The sequence below is a fragment of the Papaver somniferum genome, chromosome 5 (assembly GCF_003573695.1).
Source record: "Papaver somniferum cultivar HN1 chromosome 5, ASM357369v1, whole genome shotgun sequence".
Lineage (NCBI taxonomy): Eukaryota > Viridiplantae > Streptophyta > Magnoliopsida > Ranunculales > Papaveraceae > Papaver > Papaver somniferum.
The window spans coordinates 192,725,560-192,753,499 of NC_039362.1; the positions used below are offsets into that span (position 1 = coordinate 192,725,560).

General features: G+C 36.8%; 2 protein-coding genes and 4 non-coding genes across 6 annotated transcripts; 5 read left to right on the forward strand and 1 right to left on the reverse strand.

The window, feature by feature from the left end:
- Positions 1-2,974: 2,974 nt before the first annotated feature.
- Positions 2,975-3,625, reverse strand: LOC113280431 (ribulose bisphosphate carboxylase large chain-like). Its single transcript, XM_026529053.1, has 2 exons — positions 3,406-3,625; positions 2,975-3,264 (listed from the first exon to the last, which is right to left on the reverse strand). Exons 1-2 carry the CDS (start codon positions 3,623-3,625, stop codon positions 2,975-2,977), a joined length of 510 nt encoding a protein of 169 aa, XP_026384838.1.
- Positions 3,626-3,855: 230 nt separating this feature from the next.
- LOC113284669 lies at positions 3,856-4,053 on the forward strand. The gene has a single exon (XR_003328309.1). It is a non-coding gene; the product is annotated as a U2 spliceosomal RNA (small nuclear RNA).
- Positions 4,054-4,352: 299 nt separating this feature from the next.
- Positions 4,353-4,513, forward strand: LOC113284989. Its single transcript, XR_003328509.1, has one exon. It is a non-coding gene; the product is annotated as a U1 spliceosomal RNA (small nuclear RNA).
- A 300-nt stretch (positions 4,514-4,813) lies between these two features.
- LOC113280432 (protease Do-like 5, chloroplastic) lies at positions 4,814-5,762 on the forward strand. The gene is made up of 2 exons (XM_026529054.1): positions 4,814-4,855; positions 5,001-5,762. The coding sequence occupies exons 1-2, from the start codon at positions 4,814-4,816 to the stop codon at positions 5,760-5,762; spliced, it is 804 nt and encodes a 267-aa protein (XP_026384839.1).
- Positions 5,763-16,661: 10,899 nt separating this feature from the next.
- LOC113284671 lies at positions 16,662-16,859 on the forward strand. Its single transcript, XR_003328310.1, has one exon. It is a non-coding gene; the product is annotated as a U2 spliceosomal RNA (small nuclear RNA).
- Positions 16,860-17,158: 299 nt separating this feature from the next.
- On the forward strand, positions 17,159-17,317 carry LOC113285000. The gene has a single exon (XR_003328519.1). It is a non-coding gene; the product is annotated as a U1 spliceosomal RNA (small nuclear RNA).
- Positions 17,318-27,940: the final 10,623 nt, after the last annotated feature.

Consider the following 27,940-nt stretch of genomic DNA (forward strand, 5'->3'; position numbering starts at 1 on the left):
AAAGAAGGATCATGGTCCTAGCGAAATTACTTGTTTTTCGAGACCCGTTATAAGTCTTCCATATACGTTCTGAGCGCAGTTCATACTAGATCCATTGCATTTTATTGGAATTGAGAGAATAACCCAAATGAATTTTACTTTACTTTTTTGTTCCCGAAGTAACTCTCATCAACTAGCACTATTATGATGTGAACCATTAGAAATAATTCATCAAATTGGTTAAATATAAAAGCGTCTGCTTCATAGGAATCTAGACAATCTTATTTTTTTGAACATGAAGAAATAAAGAAGCCATTGCAATTGCCGGGAAAACTAGGCCCACTAAAGGCACAAAAATAGAGGGTAAATCAAAAGTTGTCATAGAATGGATACCTCGATTTAAAATTTGTACCTGTTATAAAGATATCTTATGATAAATATATCTATTTATTATAAGTATAGAATATAAGTGCAAGGAATGTAGAACTAAATATGAGTTCTCACGGAAATATTGAAATATGCACGATTTCTATTCTATTATTTTATAGATTTGAATTTTTCTATATCTATAATACGTAAGAGGATAAGATGAAATTCTTTTTCTTCATAAAATTTTGCTAAAAAAAAGAAGAATGTATTCTTTTATCCTGTTGATCGAAACTTCCTGATTACTAATCAGTAATATAGCACCAATTATAGGTATAAAATACATATCTGGAGGAAAAAAGAAAAAGTAAGTATCCGAAACTTCTGATTCTTTTTACAATATAAATAGATCTTATGCCCGTAATGAAAACGAACTCTTCTTTTTTTCTTTACCAATAACTAAAAAACTTCTTTGCCGCAAATAAAATAACTGAATTGAATCTCTACTTGATTGAATTTTGATTTAAGGGAAAGAAACCGTGAAGCTGAAATAACTCACCCAGAACACTTTTTAAAGGATTACGTGGTACGATTGAGTCCAATAAGCCCTTGTGGAATAAATACTCAGCCGCCTGGGAACCATCAGGTACTGTCTTATTCAATGTTTGTTCAATTACTCTTTTACCCGCAAATGCAATGTAGGCATTAGGCTCGGCAAAATGATATCTCCCAACATACCAAAACTTGCAGTCACCCCACCGGTTGTAGGAGATGTAAGGATTGATACATAGAATAACTTTTTATTTGATTGATAATTATATGAAGCGGAAGATATTTTAGCCATTTGCATCAAGCTCAAACTTCCTTCTTGCATGCGCGCTCCTCCCGAAGCACAAACTATAATAAGAGGTAGAGCTTTACGAGTCGCATGCTCGATCAAACGGGTAATTTTCTCGCCTACTACGGATCCCATACTGCCCCCCATGAACTGAAAATCCATAACCCCAATAGCTATGGGAATACCATTTAGTTGACCTATGCCTGTTTGAATAGCCTCGGTTAACCCTGTTTTTCTTTGATAAGAATCGATACGATCTTTATAAGGTTCCTCTTCTGAATGAAATTCAATGGGGTCCATAGAAACCATGTCTTCATTCATAGGATCCCAAGTGCCCGGATCAACCGAAAGCTCGATTCTATCTGAACTGCTCATTTTCAAATGATATCCGCATTGTTCACAAACATTGAGTTTTGACTTAAAAAATTTCTTATAATTTAACCCATAACAACTCTCGCATTGAAACCCACAAATGTCTGTATTTTTTATTTATATCGAGATCATTATATCTTCTTCTCATATTGAAATCACTTCTATTTGTGCTAATTCGTATACTGGAACTCTCGTTGTCACTACTATTTACACTTTCATTACAAATGTAACTATACATGTAACTGTCGCGTGTTTGTAACTATCGCCTGAAATGTAATTATCAATACTGATTTCAGAACGAAGATAACTATCAATGCAATTAAAAATGTGATTATTCCAACTATATTGAGTATCATACATATAACGATCGTAGTAGTGATTGTCGCTTTGAGAACCATTATTCAGATAACTATAAAAGGAACTTTCTAGTTCATTCATAAAAGAGCGATCGTTGTCAATCTCGAAAATAAAATTTTCAATTTTTTAAAATATATCGAGTAAATGTTACCATTGCGATCCCTAACTAAAAAGATGTCATCACAGATCAAACTCCGAATGTCCCTGACATCGAAAAAAGTATCCATATTATTAGCACTGGAATTATCACAATCGTCCCCACTATCAATATTTTTATCCCTATCATATATAACGGGATCTTCAATTCCACTGGTATTTTCAATAGGACCAAGACTATCCATTGATTTACTTAGCCCAGACCTATGTTTTAATTCCTCGTTAAAAAACATCGAATGGAACCACCTTTTTTCCATAGAGCTTGTCTGCCCCCCTATTTGAATGTAAATACAATTGATGAATAGTCATTCGATGAATAATAATTTGAATATATCCTCTCGGAATAAGCATATAGATCCAATAGAATAATTAACTAATCACGGATGAGTCTTGAAAAAAAGGATTCTTCTTTTGTGGGAATCTGGATATCACTTCACTATCAATCTATATGATGGAACCCTTTCTTCAATTAGAATAGAAAGAGAGGGTTATCCCGTGCCGTGTACCAATTCTAATCGAAAATATTTGTTCTCTCCTAGGAATTTTTGGAGAATAATAAGTTTCTATTGCAATGCGGAAGGAAAAGGGCAATATACGGGACTGGGATACAACGTTGTGACCATTGGCTCGATTCGACCATAGTCCGGATTAAGGGGTATAGAAAATATTCTACTAATCCCATCTCAAGGATCCATAGGATTAATTATGGATCCAACAACAGAAGGATTTGAATTGTTGAGTCTTAGATATTGTATTTAATATTTTTTATACCGAAATCCAGTATGTATATATGCCTGGAAAATGAAATAAGAACCTTATTCGTTATTCGGCTCAATCCTTTTTTAGTAAAAGATTGGGCCGAGTTTAATTGCAATTCAATTAAAGGAACGAATGGTAATTACTGGATTACAAAGTATCCATTGCTTCAAATTCGAATTTGATTTTCTTCCATACTTCACAAGCAGCTGCTAGCTCAGGGCTCCATTTGCAAGCTTCACGGATAATGTCATTACCTTGACGAGCAAGATCACGTCCCTCATTACGCGCTTGTACACACACTTCTAGGGCTACTCGATTTGATACAGCACCCGGTGCATTACCCCAAGGGTGTCCTAAAGTTCCTCCACCGAACTGAAGTACAGAGTCATCTCCAAAGATCTCGGTCAGAGCAGGCATATGCCAAACATGAATACCACCTGAATCCACAGGCAGAACACCCGGTAGAGATACCCAATCTTGGGTGAAATAAATACCACGACTTCGGTCTTTTTCAATATAATCATCACGTAGTAAATCAACAAAGCCCAAGGTTATTTATCTTTCCCCTTTCAGTTTACCTATTATGGTACCAGAGTGAATATGATCTCCACCAGACATACGTAATGCTTTCGCTAGTACATGAAAGTGGATACCATGATTCTTCTGTCTATCAATAACTGCATGCATTGCGCGGTGGATGTGAAGAAGTATTTGCAGTGACGGAAATGTTACGTTCGTCTTCACTACTATAGTACCGTCGTCAACCCCATAGTCGGGAAGGTAGGAAATTGTCTCCATCTGAAAATGTCTTGCCTTTTCAGATATAAGTGACTCCAGATTGGGTGTTAGTTACTACTACATCAGAGTTTGGCACATTGTTATCGAAGTCTTTTCAGACACTCGTATCCTGCCCATGACTCGTATACCTAAGCCGGAGTAAGCTAATACTTTAGTCCCACCTAGACTAGTTAAAGCAGAAGAACGGAAACGAGACTGTATAAAGCAAGAAGCTAAAGAATTGAACAAGCATACCTTTCTCGGCCTTTTGGCTAAGATCAAGTGTAGTATCTGTTCTTATCAGTTTAATATCTGATATGTGAGCCATCGGCTCACACGATATTAAATTAATTTTTTTCAAGGGGGAGTTCCCATCACAGCAGCTTGCTGCTAGGGTTCTCACGCGTCGCCTTTGTGTTGCACTTCTGCATAGGCCTGGCACACCCCAACCAAAACTAAGATAAAAATTATGTTCCCTAACCTGGACCCTTTCACCAGTTTCGCAAATCTCAGAGCAGTTAGCTCTTGAATTTGGTGTTCTTGCCACGGGTTTGGCCTTCAATGTGAACCTGTATCACTTTGGGAAATCCAATCTGAAAATGTCCAAATTCACCATTGCTTCTAGAAACGGTGGTTCCAAATTCACCAATAAAAGCTCTTGGTAACACTCCACCAAGGTCCAAGTAAGATCTTTGTTCTTATAGCCCAACATATTAAAAAAAAAAACTATCCATTTTCCGTAAGGATCATACTTACCTGGACGGGGTCTATGACTGATCATGAAGGGTCATGGCCTAGGTTAGTGACTTCCATTGCACTTTGGAAGGGCGCTCGCCTAAGATCTCCCCACTGAGGGAGAGTCTACGTCATAATTTTTTTCTGAGGGGGAACGCGTCCGGGAGGCCCCTGCCAATCTTCCAAGTCTAAATTTTATCTACGGTTGTATTATTTAGCGTTTGCTCTTACCATAGTGCAGTTTGCTTGATCCGAACAGGATCTGTTATTTGAGCTTGATCTGCAACACTTGATGATCTCGTCAGAATGTGTTGGACAATAAGTTTCTCTGAAAAATATGGAATTGCATTATCTTAATCATCAATTTTCTTCGCAAGAAAAAAAAAAAAAAAACTTCCGACTGTAGTTCCCCAATTTTATTTTATTTTTGATAATTTTCCGTTATGGCCTGTAAACAAGCCCTTCTGTTAAAACATGGCTGCCAAAAATCAAATTGAAGGCTACTATTCTAATAAGGTGAATTCGTTTGGATAGCAGGTGATCATCAGCCCTTGTGTTGTTAAAGGCACTTAAGATAGGAGGGGGACTCAATAGCACTTTAAATATGGCCACACAAATTGACTCATGCATGTGGCTTGAAGATAACATATGAAAAGGCCAGATCCAAGAAATTTTACAGTCAATAAGACTAGTGGAGGTGGTGTTTATTCTAAACAGACCGAGGGTGGTGGTGTTGGGTTCCATTCATCATCACTTGATCTCTAAATCCGCAATAATAATCTCAGCAAACATTTCTTCCTCTTCTTCTGTGAACAACTCACAGAGATTGTTCCTCACAAGGCGGAATTCTTCAATATTAGCTACTTCCTCAATTTTATCTTCTTTTCTACATTTGGCGTCTTTTCAGTTGGCAAATGCTCGAGTAGAAGAAGAAACACCTCAGCGCCAAGAAGAACGAGTCGTTCAGGTATTCGAAGAGGCTTCTCCTTCGGTGGTTTTTATTAAGGACTTTGAATTAGCTGAGACCTCGTCAGGAAGAAGCACAAATACTGAAGAAGTTCTTACGAAAGAAGAAGAGGAAACTGCGAAAGTCGAAGGGACTGGTTCTGGTTTCATATGGGATAAAAGTGGACACATAGTGACCAATTATCATGTCATAGCTAAGTTGGCAACTGATACGACTGGACTTCAGCGTTGCAAGGTATTTCTTGAAGATGCACACGGGGAAAAGTTCTCCAAGGAAGGAAAACTTGTTGGTTTTGATCCCACGTATGATTTGGCGGTTTTAAAGATCGATGTCGCCGAAGGAAATTTCGATCTCAAACCTGCTCTTCTTGGTACCTCTGGTGATTTATGTCATATCACCAGAGGTACCAAGAAGAGCAGGTACCAAAGTTCAGTATCCTTCTCTCATCTGTTTTAAGAGATTCCCAACATATCATAAGATTCCCGTTCTTGGAAATCCGCACTTTTCCAAATCCAAAAAACATATGGAATTCTAGGATTTATCCTTGGGGCAAATACTTTTATGCATACCTCCTCTGGCTGATCCACACCATACTCTATTCTCGTAAGATGATACACACTAGCTAAGAGTCCGCCTGGTGCTACATCATAGGCACACTGAGAGCGTAGATAATTGTAACCATATACATATGACATGACAACAATGGAATGCCAATCCTCAGACTTTATTTGTAAAGTTTCGAATCCTTGGTAATCGAAGCCTAAAAATCTATGAACTAACCCATGCTTGACTAGCCAAGCAGACAAACGACCCTGCATTTTTTTAATCTCTCCCGGATTTTCATTTGTATAAGTAGTTCACGTTTACGACGAAATTTTGGAAATTGAAGTGAAAGGCATTTGCTATTCTTCTGCACAAAAGAAAAGTAGTATCCCTAATTCACTAATTCATGGGAAGATACTGAACTTTGGTATTTTAAAAATGTTTCATAAGGTATCTCTGAAGTAGATCGCAATTGATAGAGTAATCCTTGATCATAATTTCCAGTATGCGTGCTACGTCCAACATAAAACTTGTGAGTGGTAGTAAAACATCGATTATTTTGTTGAGACCCAAATATATCTTGGTAGATTTCTCGAGATACCTTCTTACGAAGTTTTGTTATAGCATCGATAACTTCCTCCGGTTTAGGAGGGAAACCTGGAAAATAAACATCCACAAGAATTAAATCACTACAAGTGACGGAGATACGCGATTTAAATAACGGAAAATCCAATATTTTAAAAGTGTATCTAGAATGACTGGGAAAGTGGAAACAAGACCAGATATAATTTGATCATTATGATAAAATCCAAAATCCTTTGAGATAGAGCCAATCATTAGTTCCCAACCATGAGGCGAATGGAATCCGATACATAAATCAATTAATAAAAGAATAGAAAAAGCTTTTATTGTGTCACTTAAGTTATAGAGGAATTCTTTCACCCAAGAATTAAGAACGAGAAGTTCTTCATTACCTAGAATAGAATAACCACTTAGAATAGCGAAACAGACTATATTTGTCGAGAAGTGCAAAATTCTATGAATATGACCTTCATTGTGCATCTTGACCAATTGTATCGTTTCTTTGTGGATTTCTATACAGAGCTTTTGTATATGTGTCTCCGGGTACTCCTTTATAATTTCGTCCAAAAAGAAAAGTTCTTCTAATTCTATTAATTTTTCTAGAAGTCTTTTATTTAATATCATTCAAAAACATTTCGGGTTGCCTAGTATTCCACCAATTTGTAACCCAGGATTTCAGATTTTTATTAAATGAGAGAGAAACCCACCAGGGTAAAAATAAAATAGATGCAAGATATGTGAGGGTAGTGAATGTTTTCTTTTGTGGCATTTTAAATATGTAAATTACTAAGGAAACCACCTCTTTCGTCGACTCTATCCGACCGAAAATTTCTATAAAGCATGAGTTATATAAAATGAAGATTCCTTAGTTCTTTTCCTTCCCCCCATGCTAAAAAAACATTAATTCTTCGCAGTTCATTTCAAAATACTTCAATTGGTACGCGCAAGAAATAGGCCAATTCCGCCGCTTTTTGTTCAATTTCTCGTGGACTCAGATTCTCATCAGTATGAGTCAAGGGAAGGCTCCCTGACCTCTGATTTCCATATAAAGGACACGACGAGGAAAAAGACTCTCTTTAATTTCGATTCTAATCGACTGGACATCTCTCATAAGGAATCGAAGGAAGATACAACGATTTATTCCAGGAAATCCCCAACAAAAAATACACACTATTCCTTCTTTTCGATCAAATCGGTCATAACCACTACCTACATTCCACGAAATTGTGCACCATAAATAGGAGCTAATGAACAGACCCGCGATCCCATAGAAAGACATAACGATGCCTTGTGGAAAAAAGAGGATTTCCTGAGACGGGAATAAGGATATCAGATTCCTACCAAGATAACTAGAAGTTCCAACCATTAAGAACCCTAGTGAACTTAAAAGAAGGATACAGGCCCAGCAGAAATTACTTGTTTTTCGAGACCCCGTTATAAGTTCTATCCATATACGTTCTGAGCGCCAGTTCATATTAGATCCAGTTTCATTTTATTGGAATTGAGAAAATAACCCAAATGAATTTTACTTTACTTTTTTGTTCCCGAAGTAACTCTCATCAACTAGCACTATTATGATGTGAACCATTAGAAATAATTCATTTGGTTAAATATAAAAGCGTCTGCTTCATAGGAATCTAGACAATCTTATTTTTTTGAACATGAAGAAATAAAGAAGCCATTGCAATTGCCGGGAAAACTAGGCCCACTAAAGGCACAAAAATAGAGGGTAAATCAAAAGTTGTCATAGAATGGATACCTCGATTTAAAATTTGTACCTGTTATAAAGATATCTTATGATAAATATATCTATTTATTATAAGTATAGAATAATAAGTGCAAGGAATGTAGAACTAAATATGAGTTCTCACGGGAAATATTGAAATATGCACGATTTCTATTCTATTATTTTATAGATTTGAATTTTTCTATATCTATAATACGTAAGAGGATAAGATGAAATTCTTTTTCTTCATAAAATTTTGCTAAAACAAAAGAAGAATGTATTCTTTTATCCTGTTGATCGAAACTTCCTGATTACTAATCAGTAATATAGCACCAATTATAGGTATAAAATACATATCTGGAGGAAAAAAGAAAAAGTAAGTATCCGAAACTTCTGATTCTTTTTACAATATAAATAGATCTTATGCCCGTAATGAAAACGAACTCTTCTTTTTTTCTTTACCAATAACTAAAAAACTTCTTTGCCGCAAATAAAATAACTGAATTGAATGCTCTACTTGATTGAATTTTGATTTAAGGGAAAGAAACCGTGAAGCTGAAATAACTCACCCAGAACACTTTTTAAAGGATTACGTGGTACGATTGAGTCCAATAAGCCCTTGTGGAATAAATACTCAGCCGCCTGGGAACCATCAGGTACTGTCTTATTCAATGTTTGTTCAATTACTCTTTTACCCGCAAATGCAATGTAGGCATTAGGCTCGGCAATAATGATATCTCCCAACATACCAAAACTTGCAGTCACCCCACCGGTTGTAGGAGATGTAAGGATTGATACATAGAATAACTTTTTATTTGATTGATAATTATATGAAGCGGAAGATATTTTAGCCATTTGCATCAAGCTCAAACTTCCTTCTTGCATGCGCGCTCCTCCCGAAGCACAAACTATAATAAGAGGTAGAGCTTTACGAGTCGCATGCTCGATCAAACGGGTAATTTTCTCGCCTACTACGGATCCCATACTGCCCCCCATGAACTGAAAATCCATAACCCCAATAGCTATGGGAATACCATTTAGTTGACCTATGCCTGTTTGAATAGCCTCGGTTAACCCTGTTTTTCTTTGATAAGAATCGATACGATCTTTATAAGGTTCCTCTTCTGAATGAAATTCAATGGGGTCCATAGAAACCATGTCTTCATTCATAGGATCCCAAGTGCCCGGATCAACCGAAAGCTCGATTCTATCTGAACTGCTCATTTTCAAATGATATCCGCATTGTTCACAAACATTGAGTTTTGACTTAAAAAATTTCTTATAATTTAACCCATAACAACTCTCGCATTGAACCCACAAATGTCTGTATTTTTTATTTATATCGAGATCATTATATCTTCTTCTCATATTGAAATCACTTCTATTTGTGCTAATTCGTATACTGGAACTCTCGTTGTCACTACTATTTACACTTTCATTACAAATGTAACTATACATGTAACTGTCGCTGTAATTGTAACTATCGCCTGAAATGTAATTATCAATACTGATTTCAGAACGAAGATAACTATCAATGCAATTAAAAATGTGATTATTCCAACTATATTGAGTCATACATATAACGATCGTAGTAGTGATTGTCGCTTTGAGAACCATTATTCAGATAACTATAAAAGGAACTTTCTAGTTCATTCATAAAAGAGCGATCGTTGTCAATCTCGAAAATAAAATTTTCAATATTAAAATATATCGAATAACTGTTACCATTACGATCCCTAACTAAAAAGATGTCATCAGAGATCAAACTCCGAATGTCCCTGACATCGAAAAAAGTATCCATATTATTAGCACTGGAATTATCACTATCGTCCCCACTATCAATATTTTTATCCCTATCATATATAACGGGATCTTCACTTCCACTGGTATTTTCAATAGGACCAAGACTATCCATTGATTTACTTAGCCCAGACCTATGTTTTAATTCCTCGTTAAACAACATCGAATGGAACCACCTTTTTTCCATAGAGCTTGTCTGCCCCCCTATTTGAATGTAAATACAATAGATGAATAGTCATTCGATGAATAATAATTTGAATATATCCTCTCGGAATAAGCATATAGATCCAATAGAATAATTAACTAATCACGGATGAGTCTTGAAAAAAAGGATTCTTTTTTTGTGGGAATCTGGATATCACTTCACTATCAATCTATATGATGGAACCCTTTCTTCAATTAGAATAGAAAGCGAGGGTTATCCCGTGCCGTGTACAAATTCTAATCGAAAAGATTTGTTCTCTCCTAGGAATTTTTGGAGAATAATAAGTTTCTATTGCAATGCGGAAGGAAAAGGGCAATATACGGGACTGGGATACAACGTTGTGACCATTGGCTCGATTCGACCATAGTCCGGATTAAGGGGTATAGAAAATATTCTACTAATCCCATCTCAAGGATCCATAGGATTAATTATGGATCCAACAACAGAAGGATTTGAATTGTTGAGTCTTAGATCTTGTATTTAATATTAGACCTTTAACAGGAATCTTTCACAAAACTCTCAACAAATATTATCAACTAATCAGAATGGTTGGTTGTTAGACCACCATGGGAGCTGCTCTAAGTGTTACGGTTGGTGGGGCTACTCTCGAACGAATTTTCAACTTTCTTGGAGAGCCTGTTGATAATTTAGGTCCTGTACATACTCGCACAACATCTCCTGTTCATAGATCCGCGCCTGCCTTTATACAATTAGATACAAAAATTATCTATTTTTGAAACAGGGATCAAGTAGTTGATCTGTTAGCTCCTTATCGACGTGGGGGGAAATAGTACTATTCGGGGGAGCTGGAGTGGGTAAAACAGTCCTTATCATGGAATTGATCAACAACATCGCCAAATCTCATGGAGGCGTATCTGTATTTGGCGGAGGTGGGTGAGCGTACTCGTGAGGGGAATGATCTTTACATGGAAATGAAAGAGTCTGGAGTAATTAATGAACAAAATCTTGCAGAATCAAAGTAGCTCTAGTCTATGGTCAGATGAATGAAACGCCGGGAGCTCGTATGAGAGTTGGTTTGACTGCCTAACCATGGCAGAATATTTCCGAGATGTTAATGAACAAGATGTCCTTCTATTTATCGACAATATTTTCCGATTTGTCCAAGCAGGATCCGAAGTATCTGCTTTATTAGGCATAATGCCTTCTGCTGTGGGTTTATCAACCTACCCTTAGTACATAATGGTACATTGCAAGAAATAATACTTCTACCAAAGAGGGGTCTATAACTTCTATTTCAGCAGTTTATGTACCTGCGGACGATTTGACCGACCCTGCCCCTGCCACAACATTTGCACATTTAGATGCTCTACCGTCTTTATCAAAGGACTAGCTTCAAAAAGATCTACCACAGTAGATCCTCTTGATAGTACGTCAACTATGCTCCAACCCTCGCATCGTTGTGAAGAACATTATGAAATTGCGCCAAGAGTTAAGCAAACTTCACAACGTTACCAAGAAGTTCAGGATATTATAGCTATCCTTGGGTTGGATGAATTATCTGAAGAGGATCGTTAACCGTAGCAAGAGCACGAAAACTTGAGCGTTTTCTTATCACAACCCTTCTTCGTAGCAGAAGTATTTACGGGCTCTCCAGGGAAATATGTTGGTCTAGAAAGAAACCATTAGGGGGTTTCAATTGATCCTTTCCAGAGAATTAGATGGTCTTCCTGAGCAGGCCTTTTATTTGGTAGGTACATCGACGAAGCTACCGCGACGGCTGTGAACATAGAATGGAGAGCAAATTGAAGAATGGCCTTAAATCTTTGTGTACTTACCCCGAATCAAATTTTTTGGGATTCATAAGTGAAAGAAATTGTTTTATCTACTAATAGTGGCCAAATCGGTGTATTACCAAATCACGCCCCTATTGCCACAGCTGTAGATATAGGTATTTGAGACTACGCCTTAATGACCAATGGTTAAAATCGCTCTGATGGGTGGTTTGCTAGAGTAGGCAATAATGATATTACCATCTTAGGTAAATGATGCGGAAAGGGTAGTGACATTGATCCACAAGAAGCTCAGAAAGCTCTTAAAATAACTGAAGCTAACTTAAGTCGGGCTGAGGGCAAGAGACAAACATTGAAGCGAATTTAAGCCGTCAGACGAGCTAGGACGCGAGTAGAGGCTATGAATGAAATTTCATAAAAAAATAGGTGCGCCCAATAAAAAAGGAAATTCTGTTTGTAAACCATATTTGGTTCTGGGATTGAGTCGAATCAACTGAATGGCATTTCTATGCAACTAAAATAAAAAGGGAGGGTGGGTAGAAAAACTTATTAGATACTATTACTCCGGTATATAATAAGTTCTACCTACTGGATTTGAAACCCAATGGACTCCCGCCATATGAAAGCAATACCTAACCCTGGGTTAAGTAGGGGTCATTATCATCCACAAAGAGAAAGAAAGGGGCTTGTCATATCGATGAATTATAGATGCAATCTTATTTCTAAGCAATACCAATTCTTGGTAGGAAACAGATCAGAAGCTATCATGTTGGATCATTGAAGATTCATCTTGACAAGAAATTATTTCCATGATAAACTATCTATCAAGGGGCTAACTAAGTTGGTTGGAGAGCAACTCGTTTACACGCGCGCCAATGTTTTTCAGGGGAGTCCATCGCAATCAACAAAATTGATCTTAATCAATAAAATTGATCTTAATCAATAGCCTGACAAATATTTGGTTCGGTCCGCTTTGGGTGCCAATTTAGGCTAAAAAATAACCCATCATTGATTCGATAATTGATAAGGTGAATACCAGCCCATTCAATGCTAGGCATAATGGGTATAAGGACCTCAAAAAATATCTTTTCGTACTATGAACTTTAAGGTGTATGAAGTTTCATATTTGACTCTTTGAGAGCAGAGCGATAGAGACTCCATTTAACTTAGGTTAATCTAGGCCAGAGGCAGACCTACGTCAAGGTAACTCTTCTTTGAAACACTTTGGTATTGTTCCTGGATCATAATCTAAATATGAATCAGAGCACGGGAGCCATCTCGTGATCTTTTGTTAAGAAAAAAGTATGGCGGATATTTGATATTTATATCAGTTGAAAGACCAATGCAAAAAAAAATCATGTTGGGTCTTTGGAACAGTTCAAATCATTTCGATAATAAAAAGTTGGATCTGTTTTCACCGAGAAGGTCTATGGTTCGGTCCGTATAGCCCTAGAAATTGTATAGTTTCATTTCCTCAATCTGTTGTTGGTTGTAGTCGGACGGTCGTTGGTTGGCCCATCGAATAGAATAATCAATCACATGTCCGAGCACCCCGTGGGTGAGCCATGAAGCGGAAAAAAAATTCATTTCAGGGGCCCAATCGGTATTTTTTGATCTCGGATAAAAAAAACCGTCCTTTCTTCTTTGTGGATGATTACAACACTTTTTCCTGTTTTCCTATCCCGGATCAAAAGGTTTGTGATATTTCTTTTCTTTTTGTACAAAATATCTTTTTATAGATCTCAATATACCCCAACCCAATTGCTCACCATTCCAATTCTACCGATGCTGACTTTATGCAAGAAGGTTGAGGTCTCCTTTTTGTACTTGGACGAGTTACGAAGCCCCCAACTCCTCGTTTTTTCGGGAGCAGAACTCAATTCGTTGCATCCCTGTATATTTCCATGAGTTGTTTGGGGGATTTGGTCTGTCGAAACAAACACATCAAGAAAAAAAAGATGAATTAACTGAAGGATTTAGAATGAAAAAGATAATCGTCCTCTGATGATAAAAAAAATTAAAATAAAGATGAGAGAAAATCATCCTAAAAATGAGAGAGAATATTTTTAGTAGTAGGAGATTATTTTGTGTTTAGACAAATTTTAATTTTGTTCTAATTTTGTTCTCGATTATTCTAATTTTTTTTAAAAAAACCCCACCCCCTCTATCAGTCACTATCTTTCTCGATTATTTTAATTTTGTTCTTTAGACAAATTTTATTTTGTGTTTATACTGTAGAGATGTCCAAGTACTAAAATGACTTAAATATCCCTTTTAATTTTACGCCTCGGGTTTGCGAAAACAATTCAGGATCATCTTGATAACGCTTCATTCCCCGTTTTTCTCTTTACGCCCCAGGGATTTGCCGATTCTAGATCGTGAGATGACTCGGTAGTGCTTTATTCCACGTTTTCCCGACAAGAAGCCGATGTACGGTTATGGGTAGTTTCAACATCGTGTCGAAAGTCGTTAACGTTCTATTTCCACTTCTTTTATACTTCCCACCAAAAATAACGTCTGGACAAAAAACTGATTTCAGTCATGAGAGTCTCATTTATGAGTTTATAACGCTTCCCTCATGGTCTTCTATTCTCTTTCCATCTTTATGCATCCAAAGTCGATAAATTCCTTTGAGAATTTATCATCCCGCATTATATGGAGGTTGAGTCAATCCCACAATAAATATTTTTACTGGTTACATATAGAAGGTTTATAGTCTTAACCTTCCTCAAGAGTTATTCGGGTGGCCTATACGAAACTTTAGGCGTCAGAAAAAAAGTGTATATCCTAATTAGTAGGTGGGATATCTTTGGGAAGTGAGAAACTTTTGCGCATCTAGTAGTCGGGGCACACACATATGCTACCTCACACGTATTTCTAGTTGTTAATTTCTTTTTAGGCCAAATGATATCTGGTATGATCTTTACCAAATGATATCTCCATGATCCATCAAGGTACTCTCCAGTAGGACTCATTATTAAAATTACGGGCTCACCTTTCCCACAATCATCTTTGCTCCTAACTTCCTAACTGAGACACCATGTTTTAAAGACACGTCAAGCTTGAGTCATGAACGACTTAGATAGGGTCACGGATAGATTTTGGTCACGAAAAACCAATTTTGGATAGCCAAATACGTCTTAGGTCATAAAAAAATAAATCACGGGACAAACTGTATGCATACTCCTCATGATCTGCGAGAAAAGTTATACCTTGGTTATGTTTAGACACACTACCTGCAAGTAGTGATCTTAATTAGGTTTGCATATCTGTATGATTTAAAAAAATATATATATATTCAGTGATATGTACTACGCGATTTTCATCTATATGTGGATTACTAAAAGCTCTCATATAAAGCATATATTGAATATTGAATAATTTGAGATAAAACATATTTTACAAAATTTGTTTCATATTGGAAATAAAATATAAATTTAATCATCATTAAGTTTTAATTCTAAAATCGATTTTTCGATAGGTTAGCCAAAGGCCTATTGGATTGAAGAACAAGGTATGGGAAAGCTATCAAATCTTTTGAGATTAAAAGCTCGGCTTATGTTTTACAGTTAGTTACTCATCCCAATTAAAGTTAATTTGGTTTTCAGCCTTCAATTTTATTGAATGTGAGTATTCTATAAAGGAAGAATTCATTAATAATGGTTCCATAATAGAAGTTGAATATTTATGATTGTGAGACTTAGAAGGTTAAGGATTGTCTCTCCATTGCTTTAGTTTATTGTCTTAGTTTCCCAGCGAAGACCAAGGAAAGGAATGTATGCAAAGGGAAAAGAAATCATGAATTTTGAGTATCCACAAAGGGATAATAAATCCAGAAATTGAACACCTAATTGATGATGAATTGATTAAAGAAATTGTCTTTCTTAAACACATTACTGGACCGTTATAATACTCCTATTAACATGATAAAGGTATTATGTAAACCATTAAGTTATAGGTAGAATTGGTTACTCGGTATACTTTTTCCTAGCCAACACCACTACAACACGTTGTTGCATATCTATCGCCTTGAATGATTCAACCAATCAACATCATCCATTGTTGAAATACCAGCATTACCTTACCTCGGTATAAAGTCCAAAACTTCGCTTTAAAAATTGTATCACCTCCTTGCCATTGCAGACAAACCGAAGTATAATGCATCGACAAACACAGCCTTCGAATCATCAAACGGAAAGTCTAGTTCCATCACTGCATTCTGCATACTTCTTTTCCACAAAAGCAAACAACTGGATGATGAAAAATTATTGGACAACTTCATGTTAACGAACATTAGCTTCGTAAACAACTGTACCTTTTTGAAAATCCCAACAAAATCTGCTAAACCAACAGCTTGAGCTAGGTAGTGAACGATCATCTTGAATATCGTGGTTAACCGGTTATCTTCACCCTTATCATTGCCAAGTCCCTTAGAAGTGGCGGAAATGTTGCGTTCGTCTTCACTACTATAGTACCGTCGTCAACCCCATAGTCGGGAAGGTAGGAAATTGTCTCCATCTGAAAATGTCTTGCCTTTTCAGATATAAGTGACTCCTGATTGGGTGTTAGTTACTACTACATCAGAGTTTGGCACATTGTTATCGAAGTCTTTTCAGACACTCGTATCCTGCCCATGACTCGTATACCTAAGCCGGAGTAAGCTAATACTTTAGTCCCACCTAGACTAGTTAAAGCAGAAGAACGGAAACGAGACTGTATAAAGCAAGAAGCTAAAGAATTGAACAAGCATACCTTTCTCGGCCTTTTGGCTAAGATCAAGTGTAGTATCTGTTCTTATCAGTTTAATATCTGATATGTGAGCCATCGGCTCACACGATATTAAATTAATTTTTTTCAAGGGGGAGTTCCCATCACAGCAGCTTGCTGCTAGGGTTCTCACGCGTCTCCTTTGTGTTGCACTACTGCATAGGCCTGGCACACCCCAACCAAACTAAGATAAAAATTATGTTCCCTAACCTGGACCCTTTCACCAGTTTCGCAAATCTCAGAGCAGTTAGCTCTTGAATTTGGTGTTTTGCCACGGGTTTGGCCTTCAATGTGAACCTGTATCACTTTGGGAAATCCAATCTGAAAATGTCCAAATTCACCATTGCTTCTAGAAACGGTGGTTCCAAATTCACCAATAAAAGCTCTTGGTAACACTCCACCAAGGTCCAAGTAAGATCTTTGTTCTTATAGCCCAACATATTAAAAAAAAAAAAACTATCCATTTTCCGTAAGGATCATACTTACCTGACGGGGTCTATGACTGATCATGAAGGGTCATGGCCTAGGTTAGTGACTTCCATTGCACTTTGGAAGGGCGCTCGCCTAAGATCTCCCCACTGAGGGAGAGTCTACGTCATAATTTGTTCTGAGGGGGAACGCGTCCGCGCGGCCCCTGCCAATCTTCCAAGTCTAAATTTTATCTACGGTTGTATTATTTAGCGTTTGCTCTTACCATAGTGCAGTTTGCTTGATCCGAACAGGATCTGTTATTTGAGCTTGATCTGCAACACTTGATGATCTCGTCAGAATGTGTTGGACAATAAGTTTCTCTGAAAAATATGGAATTGCATTATCTTAATCATCAATTTTCTTCGCAAGAAAAAAAAAAACTCCCGACTGTAGTTCCCCAATTTTATTTTATTTTTGATAATTTTCCGTTATGGCCTGTAAACAAGCCCTTCTGTTAAAACATGGCTGCCCAAAATCAAATTGAAGGCTACTATTCTAATAAGGTGAATTCGTTTGGATAGCAGGTGATCATCATCCCTTGTGTTGTTAAAGGCACTTAAGATAGGAGGGGGACTCAATAGCACTTTAAATATGGCCACACAAATTGACTCATGCATGTGGCTTGAAGATAAGATATGAAAAGGCCACATCCAAGAAATTTTACAGTCAATAAGACTAGTGGAGGTGGTGTTTACTCTAAATAGACCGATGGTGGTGGTGTTGGGTTCCATTCATCATCACTTGATCTCTAAATCCGCAATAATAATCTCAGCAAACATTTCTTCCTCTTCTTCTGTGAACAACTCACAGAGATTGTTCCCCACAAGGCGGAATTCATCAATATTAGCTACTTCCTCAATTTTATCTTCTTTTTACATTTGCGTCTTTTCAGTTGGCAAATGCTCGAATAGAAGAAGAAACACCTCACGCCAAGAAGAACGGTCGTTCAGGTATTCGAAGAGGCTTCTCCTTCGGTGGTTTTTATTAAGGACCTTGAATTAGCTAAGACCTCGTCAGGCAGAAGCACAAATACTGAAGAAGTTCTTACGAAAGAAGAAGAGGAAACTGCGAAAGTCGAAGGGACTGGTTCTGGTTTCATATGGGATAAAAGTGGACACATAGTGACCAATTATCATGTCATAGCTAAGTTGGCAACTGATACGACTGGACTTCGGCGTTGCAAGGTATTTCTTGAAGATGCACACGGGAAAAGTTCTCCAAGGAAGGCAAACTTGTTGGTTTTGATCCCACGTATGATTTGGCGGTTTTAAAGATCGATGTCGCCGAAGGAAATTTCAATCTCAAACCTGCTCTTCTTGGTACCTCTGGTGATTTATGTCGTATCACCAGAGGTACCAAGAAGAGCAGGTACCAAAGTTCAGTATCCTTCTCTCATCTGTTTTAAGAGATTCCCAACATATCATAAGATTCCCGTTCTTGGAAATCCGCACTTTTCCAAATCCAAAAAACAGATGGAATTCTAGGATTTATCCTTGGGGCAAATACTTTTATGCATACCTCCTCTAGCTGATCCACACCATACTCTATTCTCGTAAGATGATACACACTAGCTAAGAGTCCGCCTGGTGCTACATCATAGGCACACTGAGAGCGTAGATAATTGTAACCATATACATATGACATGACAACAATGGAATGCCAATCCTCGGGCTTTATTTGTAAAGTTTCGAATCCTTGGTAATCGAAGCCTAAAAATCTATGAACTAACCCATGCTTGACTAGCCAAGCAGACAAACGACCCTGCATTTTTTTAATCTCTCCCGGATTTTCATTTGTATAAGTAGTTCACGTTTACGAAATTTTGGAAATTGAAGTGAAGGGCATTTGCTATTCTTCTGCACAAAAGAAAAGCAGTATCCCTAATTCACTAATTCATGGGAAGATACTGAACTTTGGTATTTTAAAAATGTTTCATAAGGTATCTCTGAAGTAGATCGCGATTGATAGAGTAATCCTTGATCATAATTTCCAGTATGCGTGCTACGTCCAACATAAAACTTGTGAGTGGTAGTAAAACATCGATTATTTTGTTGAGACCCAAATCTATCTTGGTAGATTTCTCGAGATACCTTCTTACGAAGTTTTGTTATAGCATCGATAACTTCCTCCGGTTTAGGAGGGAAACCTGGCAAATAAACATCCACAAGAATTAGCTTATCAACTCCTCGAATAGTACTATAAGAATCAGTTCTGAACATCCCTCCTGTAATAGTGCAGGCTCCCATAGCAATTACATATTTTGGTTCAGGCATTTGCTCATATAATCTTACTAAAGAGGGAGCCATTTTCATTGTTACTGTGCCGGCTGTTAAAATTAAGTCCGCTTTCCTAGGACTCGATCTTGGTACCAAGCCATAATGATCAAAGTCGAAGCGCGAGCTTATTAATGAAGTAAATTCAATAAAGCAACAATCGGTACCATACAGAAGCGTCCATAAACTGGAGAGTCTTGACCAATTTGAAAGATCATTTGATGTAGTTGAAATAACTGAATTTTGGGTTGTTTGATCAAGTACCGGAAACTCAATGGAATTCATAACTGTCTCAATGTCATTTTTTTTTCTTCTTATTGTCTGAATATTCAGGAGCTAAGACCATTCCAACGCTCCTTTTCGCCATGCATAAACTAAACCAACAATTAGGATAAGCACGAAAATTAAAGCTTCTGTAAAAACGGATACACCCAATACATCTAAACTCATCGCCCACGGGTAAAGAAAAACCGTTTCAACATCAAAAACAACAAAAACCAAAGCAAACATATAATAACGAATTCGGAATTGTAAACAAGCGTCGCCCATTGGTTCTATGCCTGATTCATAACTAGAAAGTTTCTCCGGTCCTTCGAGAGTCGGGGCTAAAACCCCCGAAATGAAAAAAGCCAAAATAGGAATAAGACTTGATATTATTAGAAATGCCCAGAAAATGTCATATTCGTAAAGCAGAAACGTAGATGCACTCCTATGAATGTGGAAAAAATATATACCGTATTCCTCGATTCGATCTGGAATTTGAATTAAGCTATAACTGTCTAGTCGAAATACCAATGAATTTTGATTGAACTCCCCAGTTTTTTTTGCTGTGGGTCATTATTCTTTCAAGGTTCATCGAGTGGAGTCCTATTTTCACTTCTTTCAATTCCATTTCGATATGCTAGAGACATATTATGCTCTTATTACAAACTTATCGTTTTTATCTTGTCTCTGATTTTCTCTAAAAAAAAGAGAAAAAAGAATTACATATTTTTTTAGTTATAATTTATAGAAATTTTTTATTAAGATTAAATTAAGATACTATTAAGAATATTAAGAATTCTATATGGATGTTATATATTTTATGAATATTCATATAATAAATCCAAAGGGTATTGGTTTATTTTTTTCATTAAGATCCAATCCAGTTAGAGGATTGTTGTTTCTATTGATTAGATACGGAAACTGAATGCATCGCCCTATTCTATTTTTTCCTTGTTCTAGACTTAATGGATTTTATTCAATGCCTTGAATTGAGAGAAACCCTTACATATAACAATCCTAGGGTTCTATCCCCAATTTACCATTTTTGAATATGTACTACCTCGACCTGCAACCCGTCTCCCCAAAAAAGAATCGGGTTATGAAATTAAAGCTCGAAGTCTTAAAAGAAGAATCTAGAATATCGGTCTTTAGTACTTGACTTGAAATGGGTCCGCGAAAGGCGGAATACTTATTAATGTAATAAAAATTAGTTTTAAAGTAAGACCAACCACTGGGTTAGCCTTCATGCAAAAAAAGATTTATTTTGAACGAGAACCCTACACAACGAAGTATATCACAATGGGAAAGTAAGCCGAATCCTAAATAATTTACAGAAAAAACTTCTTCTAATCGAATCGCGCTTTATCAAATCTAATGATATTTATTGTAGAAATTCTCGGGATCGAGCCATCTGCTCCTTTATCCGAGAAAAGATATTTTTTGCATGGTCCAATCATTGATCCCGAGAATTTCTACAATAAATTAGGTAGGTTACTAGTATAGTTCCCTATCCACGATTCTGCTATTGTAATGGAATAATTTTACTGGAAGGAAACAGGAAGAGTCTCTGGGATGGGTATAAATATAAAAGGTGAGTAAGATTTTGAATGCTTTGTTTGTACATACACAAACAAAGTAAAAAAATTATGATTTGATTAATATCGGTGAATCAGTCTTTAGTCATTCATTGAATGATAAATCACTACAAGTGACGGAGATACGCGATTTAAATAACGGAAAATCCAATATTTTAAAAGTGTATCTAGAATGACTGGGAAAGTGGAAACAAGACCAGATATAATTTGATCATTATGATAAAATCCAAAATCCTTGGAGATAGAGCCAATCATTAGTTCCCAACCATGAGGCGAATGGAATCCGATACATAAATCAGTTAATAAAAGAATAGAAAAAGCTTTTATTGTGTCACTTAAGTTATAGAGGAATTCTTTCACCCAAGAATTAAGAACGAGAAGTTCTTCATTACCTAGAATAGAATAACCACTTAGAATAGCGAAACAGATTATATTTGTCGAGAAGTGCAAAATGCTATGAATATGACCTTCATTGTGCATCTTGACCAATTGTATCGTTTCTTTGTGGATTTCTATACGGAGCTTTTGTATATGTGTCTCCGGGTACTCCTTTATAATTTCGTCCAAAAAGAAAAGTTCTTCTAATTCTATGAATTTTTCTAGAAGATTCTTTTCTTTAATATCATTCAAAAACATTTCGGGTTGCCTAGTATTCCACCAATTTGTAACCCAGGATTCCAGATTTTTATTAAATGAGAGAGAAACCCACCAGGGTAAAAATAAAATAGATGCAAGATATGTGAGGGTAGTGAATGTTTTCTTTTGTGGCATTTTAAATATGTAAATTACTAAGGAAACCACCTCTTTCGTCGACTCTATCCGATCGAAAATTTCTATGAAGCATGAGTTCTATAAAATGAAGATTCCTTAGTTCTGTTCCTTCCCCCCATGCTAACAAAACATTAATTCTTCGCAGTTCATTTCAAAATACTTCAATTGGTACGCGCAAGAAATAGGCCAATTCCGCCGCTTTTTGTTCAATTTCTCGTGGAGTCAGATTCTCATCAGTACGAGTCAAGGGAATGGCTCCCTGACCTCTGATTTCCATATAAAGGACACGACGAGGAAAAAGACCCTCTTTAATTTCGATTCTAATCGACTGGACATCTCTCATAAGGAATCGAAGGAAGATACGACGATTTATTCCAGGAAATCCCCAACGAAAAATACACACTATTCCTTCTTTTCGATCAAATCGGTCATAACCACTACCTACATTCCACGAAATTGTGCACCATAAATAGGAGCTAATGAACAGACCCGCGATCCCATAGAAAGACATAACGATGCCTTGTGGAAAAAAGAGGATTTCCTGAGACGGGAATAAGGATATCAGATTCCTACCAAGATAACTAGAAGTTCCAACCAATAAGAACCCTAGTGAACCTAAAAGAAGGATACAGGCCCAGCAGAAATTACTTGTTTTTCGAGACCCCGTTATAAGTTCTATCCATATACGTTCTGAGCGCCAGTTCATACTAGATCCAGTTGCATTTTATTGGAATTGAGAGAATAACCCAAATGAATTTTACTTTACTTTTTTGTTCCCGAAGTAACTCTCATCAACTAGCACTATTATGATGTGAACCATTAGAAATAATTCATCAAATTGGTTAAATATAAAAGCGTCTGCTTCATAGGAATCTAGACAATCTTATTTTTTTGAACATGAAGAAATAAAGAAGCCATTGCAATTGCCGGGAAAACTAGGCCCACTAAAGGCACAAAAATAGAGGGTAAATCAAAAGTTGTCATAGAATGGATACCTCGATTTAAAATTTGTACCTGTTATAAAGATATCTTATGATAAATATATCTATTTATTATAAGTATAGAATAATAAGTGCAAGGAATGTAGAACTAAATATGAGTTCTCACGGGAAATATTGAAATATGCACGATTTCTATTCTATTATTTTATAGATTTGAATTTTTCTATATCTATAATACGTAAGAGGATAAGATGAAATTCTTTTTCTTCATAAAATTTTGCTAAAACAAAAGAAGAATGTATTCTTTTATCCTGTTGATCGAAACTTCCTGATTACTAATCAGTAATATAGCACCAATTATAGGTATAAAATACATATCTGGAGGAAAAAAGAAAAAGTAAGTATCCGAAACTTCTGATTCTTTTTACAATATAAATAGATCTTATGCCCGTAATGAAAACGAACTCTTCTTTTTTTCTTTACCAATAACTAAAAAACTTCTTTGCCGCAAATAAAATAACTGAATTGAATGCTCTACTTGATTGAATTTTGATTTAAGGGAAAGAAACCGTGAAGCTGAAATAACTCACCCAGAACACTTTTTAAAGGATTACGTGGTACGATTGAGTCCAATAAGCCCTTGTGGAATAAATACTCAGCCGCCTGGGAACCATCAGGTACTGTCTTATTCAATGTTTGTTCAATTACTCTTTTACCCGCAAATGCAATGTAGGCATTAGGCTCGGCAATAATGATATCTCCCAACATACCAAAACTTGCAGTCACCCCACCGGTTGTAGGAGATGTAAGGATTGATACATAGAATAACTTTTTATTTGATTGATAATTATATGAAGCGGAAGATATTTTAGCCATTTGCATCAAGCTCAAACTTCCTTCTTGCATGCGCGCTCCTCCCGAAGCACAAACTATAATAAGAGGTAGAGCTTTACGAGTCGCATGCTCGATCAAACGGGTAATTTTCTCGCCTACTACGGATCCCATACTGCCCCCCATGAACTGAAAATCCATAACCCCAATAGCTATGGGAATACCATTTAGTTGACCTATGCCTGTTTGAATAGCCTCGGTTAACCCTGTTTTTCTTTGATAAGAATCGATACGATCTTTATAAGGTTCCTCTTCTGAATGAAATTCAATGGGGTCCATAGAAACCATGTCTTCATTCATAGGATCCCAAGTGCCCGGATCAACCGAAAGCTCGATTCTATCTGAACTGCTCATTTTCAAATGATATCCGCATTGTTCACAAACATTGAGTTTTGACTTAAAAAATTTCTTATAATTTAACCCATAACAACTCTCGCATTGAACCCACAAATGTCTGTATTTTTTATTTATATCGAGATCATTATATCTTCTTCTCATATTGAAATCACTTCTATTTGTGCTAATTCGTATACTGGAACTCTCGTTGTCACTACTATTTACACTTTCATTACAAATGTAACTATACATGTAACTGTCGCTGTAATTGTAACTATCGCCTGAAATGTAATTATCAATACTGATTTCAGAACGAAGATAACTATCAATGCAATTAAAAATGTGATTATTCCAACTATATTGAGTATCATACATATAACGATCGTAGTAGTGATTGTCGCTTTGAGAACCATTATTCAGATAACTATAAAAGGAACTTTCTAGTTCATTCATAAAAGAGCGATCGTTGTCAATCTCGAAAATAAAATTTTCAATATTAAAATATATCGAATAACTGTTACCATTACGATCCCTAACTAAAAAGATGTCATCAGAGATCAAACTCCGAATGTCCCTGACATCGAAAAAAGTATCCATATTATTAGCACTGGAATTATCACTATCGTCCCCACTATCAATATTTTTATCCCTATCATATAAACGGGATCTTCACTTCCACTGGTATTTTCAATAGGACCAAGACTATCCATTGATTTACTTAGCCCAGACCTATGTTTTAATTCCTCGTTAAACAACATCGAATGGAACCACCTTTTTTCCATAGAGCTTGTCTGCCCCCCTATTTGAATGTAAATACAATAGATGAATAGTCATTCGATGAATAATAATTTGAATATATCCTCTCGGAATAAGCATATAGATCCAATAGAATAATTAACTAATCACGGATGAGTCTTGAAAAAAAGGATTCTTTTTTTGTGGGAATCTGGATATCACTTCACTATCAATCTATATGATGGAACCCTTTCTTCAATTAGAATAGAAAGCGAGGGTTATCCCGTGCCGTGTACAAATTCTAATCGAAAAGATTTGTTCTCTCCTAGGAAGAATTCTTTTTTGGAGAATAATAAGTTTCTATTGCAATGCGGAAGGAAAAGGGCAATATACGGGACGGGGATAAAGCGTTGTGACCATTGGCTCGATTCGACCATAGTCCGGATTAAGGGGTATAGAAAATATTCTACTAATCCCATCTCAAGGATCCATAGGATTAATTATGGATCCAACAACAGAAGGATTTGAATTGTTGAGTCTTAGATCTTGTATTTAATATTTTGTATACCGAAATCCAGTATGTATATATGCCTGGAAAATGAAATAGGAACCTTATTCGTTATTCGGCTCAATCCTTTTTTAGTAAAAGATTGGGCCGAGTTTAATTGCAATTCAATTAAAGGAACGAATGGTAATTACTGGATTACAAAGTATCCATTGCTTCAAATTCGAATTTGATTTCCTTCCATACTTCACAAGCAGCTGCTAGCTCAGGGCTCCATTTGCAAGCTTCACGGATAATGTCATTACCTTGACGAGCAAGATCACGTCCCTCATTACGCGCTTGTACACACGCTTCTAGGGCTACTCGATTTGCTACAGCACCCGGTGCATTACCCCAAGGGTGTCCTAAAGTTCCTCCACCGAACTGTAGTACAGAGTCATCTCCAAAGATCTCGGTCAGAGCAGGCATATGCCAAACGTGAATACCACCTGAAGCCACAGGCAGAACACCCGGTAGAGATACCCAATCTTGGGTGAAATAAATACCACGACTTCGGTCTTTTTCAATATAATCATCACGTAGTAAATCAACAAAGCCCAAGGTTATTTCTCTTTCCCCTTCCAGTTTACCTACTACGGTACCAGAGTGAATATGATCTCCACCAGACATACGTAATGCTTTCGCTAGTACACGGAAGTGGATACCATGATTCTTCTGTCTATGCATGCATTGCGCGGTGGATGTGAAGAAGTAAGCCATTATCTCGGCAATAATGAGCCAAGCTAGTATTTGCAGTGAATCCACCCGTTAAGTAGTCATGCATTACAATAGGAACTCCCAATTCTCTGGCAAATACAGCCCTTTTCATCATTTCTTCGCATGTACCTGCAGTAGCATTCAAGTAATGTCCTTTGATTTCACCTGTTTCGGCCTGTGATTTATAAATTGCTTCGGCACAAAATAAGAAACGGTCTCTCCAACGCATAAAGGGTTGTGAGTTCACGTTTTCATCATCCTTGGTAAAATCAAGTCCACCACGTAGACATTCATAAACCGCCCTACCGTAGTTCTTAGCAGATAACCCCAATTTTGGTTTAATAGTACATCCCAATAGGGGACGACCATACTTATTCAATTTATCTCTTTCAACTTGGATACCGTGAGGTGGTCCTTGGAAAGTTTTAACATAAGCAACAGGAATTCGCAGATCCTCCAGACGTAGAGCACGAAGCGCTTTGAACCCAAATACATTACCCACGATGGAAGTAAACATGTTAGTAACAGAACCTTCTTCAAAAAGGTCTAAAGGATAAGCTACATAAAAATATATTGATTGTCTTCTCCAGCAACGGGCTCGATGTCGTAGCATCTTCCTTTGTAACGATCAAGGCTGGTAAGTCCATCGGTCCACACAGTTGTCCATGTACCAGTAGAAGATTCGGCAGCTACCGCGGCCCCTGCTTCCTCAGGTGGAACTCCAGGTTGAGGAGTAACTCGGAATGCTGCCAAGATATCAGTATCCTTGGTTTCATAGTCAGGAGTATAATAAGTCAATTTGTAATCTTTAACACCAGCTTTGAATCCAACACCTGCTTTAGTCTCTGTTTGTGGTGACATAAGTCCCTCCCTACAACGCATGAATTAAGAATTCTCACAACGACAAGGTCTACTCGACATGAATTAGCCGTTAATGAAACCTTTAACAGGAATCTTTCACAAAACTCTCAACAAATATTATCAACTAATCAGAATGGTTGGTTGTTAGACCACGGTATTTGATTCGCCAAATACATCAACATCATTATTGTATACTCTTTCATATGTATGGCGCAACCCAATCCCTGTTTTTCAAGTTTCGAATCCCGTACTTTTTTTAATCTAAATTTATCAAAAAAAGGAAATTCACTCTTGACAGTGCTATATGTTGTATATGTAAATCCTAGATGTAAAACTATCCGGAATTCGTCCCTAAAAAGGTAGAGAAGAGGCGGAAAAATATATGCTGAAATAAGAAATAATGGCCAATGTGAAAAAAAATGAATCATAAATAGAGTTCAGGTTCGAATTCCATAGAAAATATGGGTGGGATTGTCTATAATGCTAGAGAACTGAAACGCTCCCTCATGGTTTTTATCCATCTACCTCATTTTTTAGGTTGTGAAACTTGAAAATTAACTCATTGAACGAGTAAACAATCGAATTGGAGTCGCTTGAATGGTACCAACGAAATCAAGTACTAACTCCTATTTATTATTGTATTGAATTAACCGATCAACCTGCTTGCTATCGGACATTTTTTCTTCGGTTTACAAAATGCAAAGAATTTCTACATATTTCACTTTATCATTATTATGAAAACAAATCCTACCCCTTCGGGTCTCGGGGTTTCCGCACTTGAAGAAAAAAACCTGGGGCGTGTCGCTCAAATCATTGGTCCGGTGCTAGATGTATCCTTTCCCCCGGGTAAGATGCCTAATA

Coding starts and splice junctions, on each gene's coding strand:
- LOC113280431 (XM_026529053.1), bottom strand. CDS start 3,625: ATGGAGACAATTTCCTACCTTCCCGACTATGGGGTTGACGACGGTACT. Junction 3,265..3,405: donor TCACTCTGGTACCATAATAG/GTAAACTGAAAG, acceptor CTGTGGATTCAG/GTGGTATTCATGTTTGGCAT.
- LOC113280432 (XM_026529054.1), top strand. CDS start 4,814: ATGGCTGCCAAAAATCAAATTGAAGGCTACTATTCTAATAAG. Junction 4,856..5,000: donor AAGGCTACTATTCTAATAAG/GTGAATTCGTTT, acceptor TGAAAAGGCCAG/ATCCAAGAAATTTTACAGTC.